Source organism: Podarcis pityusensis (assembly GCF_964106645.2).
Source record: "Podarcis pityusensis genome assembly, chromosome: 1".
In the NCBI taxonomy this organism is placed as follows: domain Eukaryota; kingdom Metazoa; phylum Chordata; class Lepidosauria; order Squamata; family Lacertidae; genus Podarcis; species Podarcis pityusensis.
The window spans coordinates 84,531,008-84,548,610 of NC_138028.1; the positions used below are offsets into that span (position 1 = coordinate 84,531,008).

A 17,603-nucleotide genomic window follows, 5' to 3' on the forward strand; every position below is an offset into this window, starting at 1 on the left:
AACAGAGACTTTTTCGACTGTAATACTTCCTTAAGTAAACAAAATGAAGGACCAAATGTTTTTTTCAGGACTGATCCCCCCTCCAAAGTGTTTGTAAATACTGTGGATTTTGCCCACCTATGTACCATCAATGTAACTTGTCCCCCACTTCCCAAGTGAGGCTGAAAGAACAGCTTCAGGGGAAGCCATTTCTATTGCGGCACAAAGTGGCAGGGGGAGGTTAACCCCCCCTTCATCTAGTACCATTGCCTAAATCTAGTCCTCGCCCCAAAGAGCTGCTTGTAAAGAAAGATTAAGGAGAGGGGAAAGAGCCAATCATGGATTTCCCATGTCAAGTCTGTTTTGGCACTCACAAGAATTACTTTGGGCGCTCCCAGCAGACTTCTGATTTGTTTCGAGAAACCAAAAATCATCAACCACAAATTTCTTTTAAAGCTCCCCTGAGTTTCGGAAAGTGTTTGCTATGCAGTATTGGGAGCAGCTGCTGGAGAAACACAAGACCAAAGCCCCCACTGGGCAACCAGAGTTATTCACAGGGTTCCCTGGACTGTGGCCAACTCAGTTTAACAGCCTGATTCATAATGCATTTATTTAAGACAAAATACTTGGATTTCTTAATCCCATTGTGTAACTGGGACTCAGTCAGGTTAAATCCAAAGAATTCAGCTTGCCTTGATTGTGGACTACTGTTAGTATTAGAGGGCAATTAAGTTTCAGATGCTTTAGAGATATTCCTGGCCTTGATTATTGTAGACCACTAATTGTCCAGGCTGAGCATTCGGGAGAGTTTGATTTTTGCAACTGGTTTTTATTGAAGAGGTTTATTTTTACTAATTTATATACCCTGTAGTTGATTAAATTGGGCCTGGATGCAATGAGGTCATAGGTTTACCTTTCAGTTCTGTTTTGCAGTATCCGGGTGCCAAGTTTATCCCCAGGTGCTCACTTAAAGCAGGCAAATATTGCCCTCTTCTGTTTTTTAAAATATATATATGTCAGTTTCTGCTGCCAAGAGATTTTTGTTTCAGAAAGGAAATCTATTTGAATTTTATGGATTTTTAGGTATGGGTTCAGGGATGCTATTTTTTTCTTTCTAGGGAGTGAAAAGGGGGAGGAAAGGGTCAATTTTCAGCAAAGACTGAAGGTGCCGCTTTTGAGGTTGTTTAAAGCTAAAATGTAAAATGTGTTTGTTTTTAGGGGGGGTTCTTCCCATGTTTTATAGCACATGTTAATTACTGTAAAAGTAACAAGAAACAGGCAACCACTGAAGCAAAGCAAATTTACATCTTTTAGCATGCAGATGCAGTACTGGACACAATACAATTCAGAGTACAAAAAATAAAGTTACAGCAATTTCCCAAACAGCAGTGTCATGCAATGAAACTAATAAAGTGGTACCGCGGGTTAAGAACTTAATTCGTTCTGGAGGTCCGTTCTTAACCTGAAACTGTTCTTAACCTGAGGTACCACTTTAACTAATGGGGCCTCCCACTGCTGCCGCGCCACCGCCACGTGATTTCTGTTCTCATCCTGAAGCAAAGTTCTTAACCCGAGGTACTATTTCTGGGTTAGCGGAGTCTGTAATCTGAAGCGTCTATAACCCGAGGTACCACTGTATTGAAATGTTGAATACTGCTGCTAATACTTGAGCTAAGAAAATAAAGCTTGAATGCAATCCTTTGTATGCCTTTTTAGAAGGGACTTTCTGCCAAAGAAATGTTCATAGGATTGCAACCTTAATCTCTCAGTCCCACTTGTCCTCATAAATCTTATTTGAACAAAACACTGGCATAGTTTCAAGTTCAGATGTATGGTAATTTCAGGTGGTCACATGGCTTTCCTTGTAACTTTGTACATGGTGGTCCTTACACATCTTATTCACTTAAGGGTTGTATAATGAGAACTAATGTGAAGATGTGGTTATAATTTTGGACTAAGGCCTGGGAAATCAGGGTTCTAGTCCTCACCTTAGGCCAGTCACTGTATCTCAGTCTAACATACCTCACAGGGTTGGTTGTGATGATAAAATGGGTAGAGGGAAAAGCAAGTACGCCACTTTTTTTTTTTTTTTTTAAATAATATTTATTAAAATTTTCAAAAATACAGAAAGTAAGAGTTAAAATACATTCAGAACCTTATTTTCATATATCCACTTTCTGGGACTCCCCCCTTCCCCCACCCCTACCATATTCCTTTTTCATGTTGTTGGCTCCACAAGCTCTCGGTTCTAATTAAAAACTTAATTTGTTTAGACCATTATTCGAATTTAAAATTTCTACATTCCTCATCCATACCCTTAATAAAAAACAAAAAATTTCTTTCCCAGGGCCCACCCCATTTTTATTCCACAATTTCCCTTTTTTTATTAATAATAAAGACACCCCACATAATAGAAATATCAGAAATAAAAGATGAAAGATATAATAGATGAAACAAAGCCAGTTCAAAAAAAGAAGTTGACAAGCCTTTGGATTTTAGTTCTCCCCCCCTGTCCCCGGTTTAATTTCCCCCTGGCCACCAAACCATGTTATCCGCCTGGAATTCTTACAATCCAAAATTCACCTATTTCCCCCAATTCCTTGCTGACTTTTTTTTTTTTTATTTTTTTCTTTTTTTCCCTTCACAATTATTTTAAAACACTTAACTTCAAATCTTTAATAAAGCTCCCCCCATTGTTCTTTCCAAATTGTAGTCCAGTTTCCTCTTGTTCCGCTGCTAAAACGTTCTAATTCAGAAGCTTAATAAGTCTGCAGGGATTATTGTTAGTCAGGAACAAAAACTTGCGTTCAGTCCCTTTCTTTCTATTGTCTCCTCTAGCTGAACACCCTGTAGACAAAATATTATTTCCGTTTTGCAGCTTTCCCAGAAGATAACCAGTCCTGTGAAATTCCAATGGTATTTTTCCACTTACGACCATCTTTGTAATGTCCCGAAATTCCTCTAGGGGGATTGTTGTAACTTTGTTTTCTCTAGTCCAAAAGTCCGATTGTTATCCATGTTTTCGCCATTTTGTATCCGAGTTTTAACAAGTTGTAGCAAATTGTAACAAATTTAGCCAGCAAAGTTCTCATAATAAAATCCTCTCTGCTATCCGACTTTGACAGCTACTTTGACAGCTGTCAAAATCTCCGACTCTTTTCACCAGGCTCTCTCTTCAATCACCCCGGTTCCCGGGGGGGGGGGTTACGTTTCTTCTCCCTCAGTTCGTCCTCCAGCACAGTTCTTATAATTCCCCATCGTGGAATTCTTAGTTCTTATCAGCAATACAAATCTTTTTGGACCTTGGTTTCCCCGTCCTTGTCTTGGAAGGTTTACAATAGGGGGGGGGACTGACTTCCTTTTTGGATCCCCCCCCGCTCGTGTCCAATTCGAAAAGAAATTCTTTTTTTTTTTCCTCCTTTTAAACCCAGTTTCCAGATTACTCACGGGTTGTTGTTAAAAAGTCCGAATTTTCAATGGAAGAAGTCAGCGCTCTCCGCCGGATGGCATGCGGCTGCGCTCGGCAGGGATAGCAGAGGACTCAAAGCACCACGCTTCTCCCCGGCACCCGATCCGTAGCCTTTAAAAAGGCTCCTTCACGAGTCGGGAGGGCGCTAGCGGTGCCAGCCGAGTCTCCATGTCCACGGCCCTCGTGGCCGTGGTTTTTAAGGGTCCCCGCATCGCCGGTGCGGTAGGACCCAGCCCCTGCCGAGCAGGCTCCCTCCGGAGCTCGGAGGGAGTCCGCCATTCGGCGATGGCGCCAACCCGGAAGTCCGCAAGTACGCCACTTTTTGCTCCTTGGAGGAAAGGTGGGATATAAATGTACCGTATTTTTCGCCCTATAGGACGCACTTTTTCCCCTCCAAAAATGAAGGGGAAATCTGGGTGCGTCCTATGGGGCGAATGCAAGCTTTCGCTGAAGCTTGGAGAGCGAGAGGGGTCAGTGCGCACCGACCCCTCTTGCTCTCCAGGCTTCAGGAAGACATCCGCAGCCTAGGCAGCCCTGCGGGAGGTCCCGTAGGGCTGTCTAGGCTGCGGATAGCAGCCTGCCGTCCGGTGCGAGGGGCGCCCTGAAGCAGAGCGCCCCTCGCGTCGGGCAGACATCCGCAGCGTGGGGAGCCCTGCAGGAGTTCCCCGCAGGGCTCCCCACGCTGCGGATAGCAGCCTGCCGCCTGGCGCGCGGAGCATCCTGAAGCAGAGCGCCCCGCGCGCCGGGCAGACATCGGCCAGCCCCACAGGCTCGGGGGACAGCAGGGAGGTGCAGCGCCGTCATCCCGCTGTTCCTCAACCTGGTTCAGTTTCCCCGACCTGGTTTTGGGGGGGAAATAAAGGAAAAAAATTTTTCCTTTATTTCCCCCCCCCCCCAAAACTAGGTGCGTCCTATGGGGCGGAGCGTCCTATGGGACGAAAAATACGGTAATAAACAACAGAACTAAGCAGAGCACTTCAGGTCAGAACGGAAATGAAATGTTGGGACGGGGCGGGTAGGGGGCCTCCACGCTCTCCCTGCAGTTTGCCCAGGGCAAAGTGGTGTGTGAGCTCATGCAAATCTCAATGTAAGATCTTGCCTCTAATTTAGACCCACCTAGTGCTTTGTCTTTATGAAACTAGGGATAATGTCAATAAATAAATAAGCAACTGTATGAGGAAGTCTGGGTGCCTCCAGACTGTATTTTATAGGAAGGCTGCAAGTGCATACCACAATATCAAGCTTATGCGTTTAAATGGGATTTAAGCACTTGCTTGCCCTAACACAACCAATCCACCTTTTTAAAAAAGCAAGTTCTTGATGTTTAGAAAATGATAGGGAAATGCAGTGTGAGATTAACAAATTACAGGAAGACATCCAAACACCCCACAAGCAAATGAGTATATGAATGCGGATTGTCATGTAGTAGCCCCACAAACAAATCAGAATGAATGCTCAATTAAGACTGGATATAATAGAACCCCCACATTAGCTTTGTGTAAAGCAAATCAGGATGAATGCTCAGTCATCTCCAGGAGTCGTTTTGTTATTTATTCCAGATTTCTTCAGCAGCTGTGTTAGAGATGAAATAGTTCTACCTATGCTACCCTTTCTACGTGACATTTTGTGACATTTCATCAAAGTCTACTAGCATAGAAATAGCTGGGACCCAAATACCTAAAGAAAGATGTGCATCCTTTCTGGTGCTGGAGGCCCAGACCATGCAAAACATTATAGGTCAGAATCAGCCCCTGGATTCATGTATGCGACAACAGTCGCAAGAGTTCTAATAGCACAAGGATGGAAGACTGAAGAAACCCCAACTAAAGAATCATGGCAAGAAAAATTGATGGACTATGCAGAACTGGCAAAATTGACATACAAGCTACGGGACAAGGATAACTGTGACTTTAAAGATGAATGGGAACCCTTTACAAAGTACTTGAAGACGCAACAAAGTGAACTGGACTCCTTGGTTGGCTTTGAATAAACATTCACAAACTTTTCTATTGATGACAATCAGCTAAATAGTTTGATCTATACAACTGTGTAACATGTAGAAAACAGCATTCTTAGAGAAATCAAAGACTGGAACTAAGGGAAGCCGGTGGGTGGGTTTTGTGTGGGAGGGTGGGGGGAGGGGAAATGGGAAAAAAATAAGGATGATATGTTTCTGGATAATATGTTTTGTTTTAATTTTGAATAAAAAAGTTTAAAAAAAAGAATTAGCCCCTGGAACTGGGCTTGGAAGCCCAAGAGCAAACGGCAGGCGAAAGTAGAGAGCGCAATAGTTCCCGAAGAGTCCGCACTGTCAAGCGCAGCCTATGAATGCTCGGCTTTCTTAAAGGCCCTCCCGGTCCAACGTGGCAAGAAAATACAACCACGAAGGGCAAGAACAACTGCTAGCTCTGGGAGCTTAGCGGTGTGGTCTCTTCCCTCCGGGCAAACCAGGTCCCTGACGTCCGTCTGCCGCGTTAAGAACGTAAGCTCGAGGGGTGACAAAAGAGCGAGAAGGACAACTCGGTGCAGCGCGGCAGGAAGGCGACAGAAACGCATTTGGACCGCAAGGAAAGATCCGTATGTAAGCAGCCTCCTCACACCAAGCGCCCCCACCCGGCTGCATTAACTGATGCAGGAGCGCATCGTTGCTCCGGCATCGTCTTAACGTAGCGCGTGCGCAGTTGCGCTTTCGTCTCTCCATTCCTCCCGCCTTCCTAGAAGAAGGCGGTGCGAGGGGCTGAAGCGGGGGCGGGGCTTCCAGAGGATCCTACGCGAGAGCTCACCCCACCTTCGCCGACTGGGAGGAGCATGAGCTTGCTTCCTCCGCTCTTTTTGGATCACGTGAACGGAAATAGGGTTCGATCATTTGCCCCGACCCGCCCGTGCTTGCGTTCTGCTCTCCTAGAAGATGACAGCTACGCTGTCCAATGAGGAGGCAGCGTGGGGCGCGCGGAGGTGGGCGGCCTGAGAGCGCGAGTTCGGAACTTTTGTTGGTGGGAAGGTAAGAGGAGCCTCCTGTAGGGAAGACCCGGGGGCGGGGGCGGCTGTAGCCCGGCCGCTAGTTCCTTAAAGCAACCGGCCGCGTGTCTAAGGGCTCTTGCGGCCGCCGTAGGAGGTTGGGAATCAGCCGTTAAGACGTGCTTCTGTCGGTATCCCAAGGCGTTCTTGGGAGCTCCGATGAGGCATTTCCTTCCTCCAGCTTTGGGTTGCCAACGTCGACCCTTCTGGAATGTGCCTGTGCCTCTGGAACGCGCCGTGTGGCAAGGTCACCAGATGCAGCTTCTGTCCTGAGGCGCTCTTATTTTGTCCAGGGACAAGAACCCTTCCCCTCTTGAAACTGTTACCCTCTTTCTGGACGCCCGCACCCCAGGGCCAAATCAGTCTGCCTAAGGAACACTGTTTGTTCCCATGCACAGTTGCCAACGCAGAGATGAGAAAGGTTTCTCGAAAGTGTTAAGCCAGTTGCTAGGTGAATGGACTGACAAATCTACTTCTCAGTATCTTTTCTAGGCATTTTGCTGCATCAATGAAAAGCACTCAAGCTTGGAGTGCTCCTGGATCTGACTTTGTCATAGAATTGTAGAGGTGGAAGGGACCCTGAGGGTCATCTAGTCCAACCCCCTGTCACTGGGGGCCTCAGTGGCTAGGAGTGCCTTTTGCAAACTTTGGACAGTTCAGTGCTGGGCTGAGTTCAAGATGCTGTTCTTGGTATATAAAGCCCATAAGGCCTTCAGATCAGTTTACTTACCCAATATGTGTGAACTGCATTCCTTGCATTCCTTTGATCTTCAGAATTGGCACTTCTAATGTACAGGTGCTGCCATGCAAAAGGAATGACTCCTTGCAAAGCCCAAATGGGCATAGCCAGGATTGGGGGGGGGCAGCTGCCCCCCTGCCCCTCCTTGGCCCACAAAGCTTTTAGCATGCAATAAAATTGTAAGACTGTCATGATGCTGGCAGTGGGACGGGGAGCAAAGGAGAACACTGGCTGCTGATCTGGGAAGGAGAGAAAACAGCAGCCAAGATCTCTCTGTCGTCATCATCATCATCATCACCACTGGTGGTGCTGGGCAGGGAGGGGAGAAAGTCTGAAGTGCAAGGTGTGAGGGGATGGGACCTGGGTGAACTGTAAAGGAAGAAGGAGGGACAGGGTGAGTTGTAAAGGGGAGGGGTTAACTGGGATGGTGAGCAACACAAGCAGGGGCATAGGTAAGAAAAGATTAAACCAGGGGTCACCAACCTAAGGCCCATGGGCCAGAAGCAGCAGGTGGAGGTCATTTGACCGGCCCCCAAGCCGCCCCCGAGCTGAGCTGCCTGCTCGCGTGCTGTGCTAAGGCTGTATATTTTCCCTCATAGGGCAAATAGCACCTTCTGGGGGAGATGGTTTTAATTTTCAGAATGGCATAGTGCAATCCTAATCCTCCAGCCGTGCAATTTAAATTCTACTTATAGTTCCTATAAACCCTTTAAAAGTATGCCTCATTTAACTTTTATGTTAATGGGGTAGAGGGGGAATGAATTTGTAAACTATTGGGGAATCTTACAATACGTCTGTGTCAGAAAATGATTTATTTATTTACAAACTATTAGATTAGAACTTTGCTTTGGAAGGCAACTGGAAAAAATAGGAAATAAAAACTCCAGTCGCAATGGGTTATACTTGATTTCAAAGTGTTCTGATGATCACAATACTAGTGGGGCTTATCCTTGGTCTGTAGAAGCAGTCTATGAAATGGTTAGTTGTAACAATGTATGTGTGATGTATGTGTACATATACATTCTCTTTCTCCTCACCCCTCAGCATCTACTTGGAGTTCTGGGGAGTTCCTTCCATTAGAAAACAGAGCTGGCTACAGTGTACTTGGTGAATACACCGGATGTTTAGTTCCCCCCACCTTGTGTCTGGTGTGGGGGAACTTTGAGGCTTCTCTGCCTTGGCATGAAGTGCACAATTACTGGGGGCAATGTGAAAGGTGAGGCAAGATTAACTATTTGGATTTGGGGTGGGCAAAGTTGACTATTGCTTGATGTTTGACCAGGAAAGGGGCTTCCTGTATGGTTACAGGAAGAAGGGAAGCCTCCTGAAATGAGCTTCTAAACCTGTGAAGGCAGGATTAGGGAACCTGTCATTCTCTAGCTGGACATCAGTTCCCATCAGAACCAGCAAGGCCATCTGTCAGGGATGATGGGAGTTGTAGTCCATCAATGCATGGACTACAGCTTCTCTACCCCTGTTATAAGGGGACTTTCCTGATGAGACGATAGCCAGTGAGAATGTGTGTGTATGTGTGTGTTTGTGTGTGTGTGGAGGGTGGGGTTATGATGCCTGTATGGGAGTGTGACATGAGAAGAATGACACGTGTTTTGGCATGTCTGGGGCTTCTGAGTAAATAATAGACCCAGGTGGTTATTTAATAGAAGAAGGATTCTGCAGGGGATGGTCTCAGCCTGCACAAAGAGGCAGGCTGAGGTGGAATGCAAGATCAGACATCGGAAGAGGCTTATGTTGATCCATACCTTCTCAGTGTTCTTTTGTCTCTTGTGCAGCCCTGGGGAAAGCGGTGCACTCTCTTTCCCGTGTTGGAGATGAAATCTACATTGAGCCTCTTCAAGAAGGGGTAAGGTGACAGGCTGGGAGGTCTAGGGAGGGTCTGTCTAGTGTGTTTATTGCTTATAATTCTCAGAATGGAACGTTTATCAGTGAGACATCATCTGTGAGCTAAGTGAGGGGAGTCTCTGTTGCAGAGCAGCAACACTATCCTGGTATTGCAATCACTCTGCATGGCTGGGGATGGGGTATGCGACCTTGGACTTGGACTGCCAGCTCCCACTTGTCCTGGCCAGCACATCTAGGGGTCAGGGAAGATGGGGGTTGTAGTCCCGCAGCATCCAGAGAGCCACAGGTTCCTCTGGCCTAAGCCATTGCAGCTATCTCATTGATTAGCATGTTGTATGTGCTGGGAGCTGTTTGATGATGCAAGTTTGTCCTGTTTTGGAGGCAGCAATGCTGTGTCTTTAGAAAGCAGGATTTGAACTACTTAGGACAAGGAAGCTAAGAGGGGTGTGGGGAATCTTCTCTGTGACAATGATGGAGTTAATGACACTTCCCATCCTTGTTTCCCCAGCTCTCCTTGCGTACGGTCAATGCATCCCGCTCGGCCTACGCCTGCTTCCTGTTTGCCCCGCTCTTCTTCCAGCTCTACCAGCCAGGAGAATCGGAATCTGACTTGGATGCAGGTGGTTTCCGGTGCAAAGTGCTCATGAAGGTGAGGGGCCCACATGGGGCTGTTGAAAGGTCAGAATGGGGCAATGCAGGCTTTTATCAGAAGACCAATGAACTCCAACCTGGTACTTGTTGCCTATAGTTCTCTTTGCAAGCACCTATGATGGCCTGGTCTGCACAAACACCCCATTTGAACCACTTTGTACTGCAGGTGATAGTGATGAAAAATCACTGCATAGTTGCAAAAATGGCATGTCAGAGAAGAGGCTTGGCTAAGGAATTCTCTGACATTTAGTTATTTTTTTCACATGCACTATTGTTGTTTTAAGGAAAGCAGCAGGCACTCAGTGGGTTGAGTGGTTGAAATGTGTTCCATATTGTGCTGCATAGATCCTTCCAAGTCAAGAATTTTCCGTCTCCCTGAGTTCTGTTCTGATAAGGTGTCTCAGTAAGTATTAGACATGATGCTGAATGGAACTTCCAGGTTGAGGAGCAATATACCTCTGAGTAACAATGCTAAGGGAAAAAAACTAAAGGACATTTCCTTAATGCCCTGCTTGCTAGCTTCTCAGAAGCATCTAGATGACCATGGTCATTGGAACGCTGCTTTAGATGGATTCTTGGCCTGATTCAGCAGTGCAAAGATAGGTAGAAGAATGTTTTTGGTGTCTGTGTGTTTCAGGGTGGAGGAGAGCTTTCAATATACAGGTTATTTTTATAAGCCACTGTGATTTTTCACCCTCTGTGCACCCTCTGTTGATTGCCACAAATACTTTCCAAGGCTTAAAGAAACGAATGCCTTCCAAGCTCCATCTGCAGCTCACATTAAGGTCATTGCACTTCCCAATTGTTGCTCAACTAAGTGGCAAGAAAGCAGTATTTGTGCAGACTTTCAAAACTGAATTGTTTTTACTGCTCCTGGAAGTAACTCTGCCAGAATCAGAGCACCCCAGCTCAGTTCTCTGAGACAAAGTTAGTGGTTTCAGCAGTAGAGTGTTTTTTTCTTCTTCATTACATTCATTATATCCCATCTTTCCTCTCTGTGGCATAGGTGGTCTCTGTTTCCCCTCCGTTTTATCCTCATGACAAACCTGTGAGGTAGAATAAGCCTAGAGATAGTGTCTGGCCCAAGATGACACATTGAAGCTAAGTGGAGATATGAACCTGAGTCTCCCCAGGCCTAGTCAGACACTAACCACTGCCCCACACTGGTCCTGGCTTTCCCTTTTGAGGAAACCACATGCACAGAACTCTGGCTTTCCTTCTCGTTCCCTCCAGTCTTTCCTGGCTATCTTCCGCTCACTCCCCTCACTGGAGAAGACGGTGGAGAAATGCCTCATCTCGCTCAGTTCCCACCATAGCCGGTTCCGTGTGAAGCTGTACTGCAAATATGGTGAGTGTTGGGGGTGGGGGAGAGGAGGAGCACTACTTGGGGGTGCAGAGTGATACACTGGAAGATGTAGAATCCTTGAAATATAGTCTGGGAAGGGACCCAAAGGGTCCTTTAGTCTAATCCCCTGCAGTGCAAGAATCACAGCTAATATGGTAGGGATAAATGTGGCTGAAAGTGTGGCCTTGAGTGCCATCTCCAGTGCAGTCCATCAGGCTGCCAGTACTGAGTTAGGAGACAGGGCCATGAGATGTTCCAAGTGCATGGGGAGAAAATAATACAACCAAGAAAGGGAGCAACCAAGGAAGGGAGAATCCAGTGAAGATCAGTTTTGTGAATTATGAGCCCTCTGCCTTGCTTAATCCTGAGGAGCAAAGAAATGCAGAGAATCCACAACCCTGAGTAAGGATCCTAGCTAGTTTCTGCAAAAAAGCATAATTGAAGATCATGGTCCTGTTCTAATGGGGGCAGAGGGTAGGGACACAGCGGTGACTGATGTCTCCCAAATAAGAGGGTTCTCACCAGTGGTGGCTAGTGCCTATTGAAACTGGCAGGCCAGAAGGAGGAGAAGCCAGAGCCAATGGTAGGCAAAGCCCACTAATTCTAGCTTTATTTGTGCTTCTTTTATTGTATCTACTTTTATCTTTCTCTATCCCAGTGAACAGCATTTCCATTGAAAACGCTAGCATAAGCTTATTTCATTTAATCAGAGTCCTCATTTGAAATCCCTCTGCGCTTTTGCTTTAAACTTCATGGGGAAAAGAAAAGTTCGTATGAATAGAAACAAGCTTCTCAGTTCTTTCACTTCTCCATTCTTTCACACGGCAATTTGGTGGTTCAACCACTGATCAGCCCGTTTCACTTAATGCAGAAGATGGAGGAATCTTGAGATGCATGAGAAGCAAGAGGAGATGGAGGCTGTGCTGTATGAAAGCTTTGCTTCCACCCTACAGGAGCGGTGTGCCTGGCAGACTTCCAGATTGGGACATTTAACCTGAAGGTGTCTTGGCATTCTGCAACAATCAAAAGCACTTTTCCAGCGACAGGTGTTGCTCGTGCAGTAATCCAGTCACTATCTATGCATCTTGAATCTAAAGATTTGTAGCAACATGAACTGGCTGTAACAATTCCATTTTAAAACAAGGCTTTAAAAAGTATTTCGAAAGAAAGAAAGAAAATACTTCATTAGAGTTTTTCCTCCATCCCCAATGTCTGGTGGCTGCTGCTCTTTTCCATTTTAGGCCTTGGGTGGGGTAGACCATTGCTGCCTTCTCCTTATGTCTGCTCCTTGTGTTGCTCAGAGTCTTCTGGGAGACAGAATGCCCTGGAGCCATTTCCCACTGTGACACTGTTTATCTATGTCTCTGCAGGTGTCATCAAGACCCATGACTTGTCATTCCAGGACTGTGAATCCCTGCAGGCAGTCTTTGACACAAGGCAGTGCGCTCATGCTCTTCATGCCCCTCCCAGGTGGGACCATGGTATGGTTGAGAGAGATTGCAGTATACGGAGAAGGGAAAGGGATGGATGAAGGTTCTTGCAATTGATGTGCATAGACCGGTCTACTTATACTAAAGATGCATCAACTGCAGCGTGGAAGGAATGAGGAACATGGGTTGCTGATGGGTCTGGGAATCAACGGATGCTTTGTGTGGGCTGATGCTGTGCCATGGTTCTTTAATTAAGGCAAAGAGTATTATATGCAGAAGGAAAGTGGGGATGTTCAGCCATGAAAGCCACTTCCCCCTCTCAGCCCCTTTCTCTGCCCCTCCTTCATCTATTTCAGGCTATTGGTGGATGCTGTGGTGCATTTTCCATTGACACAGGCTGAGGTGACCCTGGGTGCCAGCCCTTCTGGGAAGGTGACCTTGCGCAGCTACCTGGAAGAAGAGACAGGTGAGCTGTCCGCCATGACCCGGCTTCCATCTTATCCCCAGAGCCCATCAAAGGAGATGATACTTAATTTGCCCATCTCAGGAACCTTTAGATCACATCCTATTTGTGCAGCTGGGGATGATAGGAGGTGGAGAGTTCCTGCAGGGTCCCTGGCCTGCCTTTATGTGGCTAGCAGTTTCTCCTTAGCAGTTTTCTTGTAGGAAGCGTAGACAGTGGTAGCTGTCAAACAAGGGCCTTCTTTGATCCTCACCTCTCCCTCAGAGCCCAGCCGGATGATGGTGACTGAGCTCTGTTTGAGCGAGGACGAGTTCCAGGCCTTCCATGTCAAGGAAGAGACGCAGGTCACTTTCTGCCTCAAGGAATTCCGGGTGAGTTTGCTTCCCCTCTCCTCGCCCTCATTTGAAATGGGTGGCCTTGTGCTCTTTCCAACCCATTTCACCTCTCTCTAACAGGGCCTCCTGAGCTTTGCTGAGTCCTCAAATCTCCCCCTCAACATCCACTTTGACATCCCTGGCAGGTAGGCCTTCACGAGGGACGTTCTGGAGGGGAAGCACCTTCGTGGCTAAATGAAACTCCCGTCTGCAGGAGGCCACTGAATGCCAGCTGCTGGGAAACATCTGCATGGGAGGGATTGTTGCCATCATGCTTGCAAGCTTCCTAGGGGGACCTGGTTGGCCACTGCGGAAATGAGAGTGCTGGACCAGATGGTCCTTTGTTCTGATCTTGTGAGGTTGTCCAGAAGAGCAGCCCTGACTTGTTGCCAGTCCTGTAACAGCCAGCAGCCAGACTTTGTTTGCTTCATTGCAAGAGTAGGGTCCTTGTCTCCATTAGCTGTAGCTTTCTTTGCCATCCCCCCTTTATTCCCCTTTAGCCCCCAAGCCTGTGTCTTGAGAATCCTGCTCTCACCAGTTCTCTCCTCGCAGGCCAGCTATCTTCACCCTGGAGGACCCTGTGCTGAACGTGCACCTGGTCTTGGCCACTCTGGCTGAGAGAGAGAGTTCACAGAAGAACAACAACAGGTAAGCAGGGTTGAAGCTCCTGCACCACAAAATCTGGCACACCCTGAAGTGGAACAGGGTGCGGGGAGGATCCCAGAGGACAATGACATATTCGGTAGGAACACAGTCTCTGCTTGGCACATAGAAAGGATTAATTCTGTGCTCTTGGCATCATTTTGTCATATGTGTTTTTATAGCAGAGTGAACAGATCTGCCTGTCATTTTCCAGTCCTGACCTGAGCTACCATCTTAGCAGCTATATACGGTTGCCTTGGTTACTCTTGGAACAGCTCAGTCTCTCAGCTTTCTGTTAAGCATTTTGTCAGTTTTAGCCTTTTAAACTTGGGTAGTTTGTGTCAATGTGTTTGGAACTGGGGCTTGCTTAAATGGATAAGGATGTGAGAGATGAAGGCCTTATGAAGTCCCTTCCAACCCTATGATTTCCTTCTAGCTTATTGAATTTCTCTCTTAGAACCCTCTGGTCAATAAAACAAACACCTTAGTCATGAGTCCCCAAAAAGAAACCATTTCTATTTGTTGGGGTGTCTCTTCACAGAAAGTGCTTCCTCACAGCTCTGCTCCTATCTCTCTCATGCCAGCACATCCAAGCCTGCTTACGATTTTGCCGGTGATGACATTGATGCCTACATGATAGCCATGGAAACCACCTGCGATGGCACAGAGGGGGCAGAAGCCCCTCCCAGCCCCACCTTCCCCTCAAGACGCACCTTTTCTGATACAAGGGAGTTGGAAAGCGATCCTGAGGGAACTGTGCCTGGCACACCGCCACAAAAAAGGGTACGTGCAGAGGGATCAGAGCATGAATGTGTAGTGGAAAGTGTGATGCACTGTGGCCCTGCAGATCTCTTGACCACTTTACAATTCTAGTGGGTGTGCATTCAGTGGTTCAGAATGTACCCATAATGCAGGAGGCTAAAAAAGGTGGAATCTGTTTCAGTACAGGAAGGCATGATAGGCAGTCTGTTTCGGCAGTGTGCATCCACACAGTACAGGTCACAAGAGGGTGCATGTTGAGCCTTGGAATACAGTGGTACCTCGCAAGACGAATGCCTCGGAAGACTAAAGAGTTTTTCGTTTTTTGAGTTGCTTCGCAAGACGAATTTCCCTATGGGCTTGCTTCGCAAGACGAAAAACGAAAAAAACGAAAATGTCTTGCAAGTTTGTTTCCTTTTTCTTAAAACCGTTAATACCCAGGGTGACTTCGAGGAGCAACTCATAGCACGCTGTGTGGTAGCCTTTTTTGAGGTTTTTGAAGACTTTGGTGATTTTGAAGACTTTGGGAAACCGTGCTTCGCAAGACGAAAAAACTTGCAAGACAAAAAAACTCGCAGAACGAATTAATTTCGTCTTGCGAGGCACCACTGTATGTACCTGCTAGAGCTGTAATATGTTGCACATCCCTTTCTTGATTCAGTTAAAGTTCATTGAAACTAGACTTCCATGGAAAGCAAAGAGGCTGCAGTCACTTAACAGCTTGCTTGTTCATTGGCCCTTAATCATGACTATCTGTAGCTGGAGCAGAGCCATAGAATTCCAGTGGCAGCAGTCAAGCTTTGGTAATGGCACGATTGCAAAATCTGGGTTTTTTAAGACAGTGGAAGGGAATCGGTAGGGTGTGGTAGAAACTAGACACTTAAGAGATGCTGTTAGTTTGGGAGTGGTTTGGAGGAACATGGAAACTATTTGAACACTCAGGTCCTGACCACAACATGCCCCCCACTGAATGTCATATGCTTATTTTCAAGTATATTTCTATGGCTTTCTTAACATAATACATTTTTAATATTATCAACCTTGCAAGATTCTGGTATATCAACAACGTACTATTTTTAGATCTCTTGCAAACCTGCACCCCCAAGACATGTCTTTGCCCTTTTGTTTCATTTGCAGTTCCGCTCCTTGTTCTTTGGGTCGGTCCTCAGCCCATCACAGCCCTTGGTCCACTCATGTACAAGCCAAGAGGTGTTAGCAGAAGACAGTGAGGGAGAAACGTGAGTGGTCCCCCAGCTACTGGTGCATGATAAGACACCTCTACTGCTAGAAATGAGATGTTTCAAGCTAAGCAGCTTGAGCCCTCTTTTGGGTTGGATCGCAGGCTGCCCCTCTTCAGCTCTCCTGCTGCTCCGAGAATCAGCGCTGAATTGTGTGGTTCTTTCATCATGGAGAAAAAAACCTTCTGTAGATAGAACCACATTGAGACAGACACATAGATCTACCTTGTTTGCTAAAGTATTACTGCACGTCTTTGAAAGGGAGGCGGCTGCGAGAGATTAGACCTTCCTCCAGTGGGTTTGTGGCTAACATCCATAGACGTAGAATACTTATTATCTAATAAATTTTTTAAAGATGTTTTGACTGTGGTGTGAATTGTTACTGTGGTTATCCATCAGTTGCTGTAGCCTTCTTTTTACTGCCTTCCACTCCACGCCTCTCGAGCCAGCCTTCTCTTCCTCCCTTGTAATTAACCTGTTTCATTGCTAAACCTATAATTTAGCTGTCGGGCAGATGGGAATTGAAGGATGATTACAGGAAAGGGATCTGTAGCAGCCAGGGTGGTATTAGTAAACTGCAGTACTATGTAAAGCACAGGAGGTAGCAAAGGAGAGCATTGCTATTTCCTCTTTACTTCTGCAGGCAGGTGAATATATTTCAGCCCTAACTACAAGCATCAGAATTATTGGCAAACGTACTTTGTTATCCTCTGTTGCCACAATATAAAGGCACTTTAAGAAGTCCGTCCCTCTGGTAAAACAACAGTGCCCATCCACAGTGCAGGCCTGATGTCTTTTCCAGATGGAATCCAGGGGAGGAAGTCAGCATTGTGCTCTTATCGCATTTTGGCCTGCCAGGTAGAACAATCCTCATCCTGTGCTGCTCTAGGGGTTCTCCTAACACCTCCCAGAGCTTATTTTGCAATGGGGGAACCATGTTGTACAAGCGGAAATCCTTGCGCAATTTCCACTGGTGGGATTCATCAGCTGAATCCCACTCCTAATGCAGAATCAATCCCCACCCTGTCAGTGTAGTTCAAGATGCTGTTAGTTAGCTATCTAATAAGAACTCTTGCCTTTCCTGGCCCAAAATATCTGTCCTTAGTAGGCCTCTAGTTCTATTCTACTGGATAGGCACAGCTTCCTGTGTCCTGCCTTGCTTTTTGCTTAAGCCCCGCAGGATTGCCTTGGCTGAGGACCACAGCTAATTCCTACAAACTGCTGATAACTGTGCTGTGGCTTGGGATTTAACTAGAGATTAAGCAAGCAACAACGGACCAATTCACATTAAGAAGACAGGGGCAAAGGCTCCCTTAAACAGCTTACGGCAAGGAGGTGGTGTTACATAACCCGGTTAGGAGTATCATGTGTTAAAAGTATCATGGGAGCTTTCAGGACAGCCCTACTGGAATCTAAATTGGGTGCATTAGCACACAGTATTTTACCGATTCCCAATCCACTGGTCTGTGTGAGCTAATGGATATAGAAGAATCTAAAATAAGGACCTTGTCTGCATCTTTAGGGTCCCTTGCGCAGCTCATGCTATTCATGCCACATACACTTATGCTCTTCAGAGCTAGGAAGCCTTCATGCCTCTACGAAAGGGACTGTCTTACCACATAGTGCCACTGCATAG

General features: G+C 46.5%; 1 protein-coding gene and 1 long non-coding RNA gene across 3 annotated transcripts in view; both read left to right on the plus strand.

Annotated features, from left to right (window-relative positions):
• Positions 1-5,550, plus strand: part of LOC308474416 — a 42,691-nt gene extending 37,141 nt beyond the window's left edge. Inside the window, exon 3 of the long non-coding RNA XR_013984711.1 lies at positions 5,008-5,550. This is a non-coding gene — a long non-coding RNA (uncharacterized lncRNA). The remainder of the gene's footprint in view (positions 1-5,007) is intronic.
• Positions 5,551-8,282: 2,732 nt separating this feature from the next.
• Positions 8,283-16,326, plus strand: RAD9A (RAD9 checkpoint clamp component A). Of its 2 annotated transcripts, none has more exons than XM_081000616.1 (11): positions 8,283-8,421; positions 8,996-9,066; positions 9,574-9,714; positions 10,950-11,064; positions 12,432-12,531; positions 12,848-12,957; positions 13,219-13,325; positions 13,410-13,474; positions 13,881-13,976; positions 14,555-14,753; positions 15,867-16,326. In XM_081000616.1, the coding sequence occupies exons 1-11, from the start codon at positions 8,388-8,390 to the stop codon at positions 15,969-15,971; spliced, it is 1,143 nt and encodes a 380-aa protein (XP_080856742.1). In that variant the 5' UTR covers positions 8,283-8,387; the 3' UTR covers positions 15,972-16,326. The 2 variants fall into 2 exon arrangements, with proteins under 2 accessions (XP_080856742.1, XP_080856743.1); XM_081000617.1 differs by having other exon boundaries at positions 13,881-13,970; positions 14,552-14,753.
• The last annotated feature ends 1,277 nt before the right edge of the window (positions 16,327-17,603 follow it).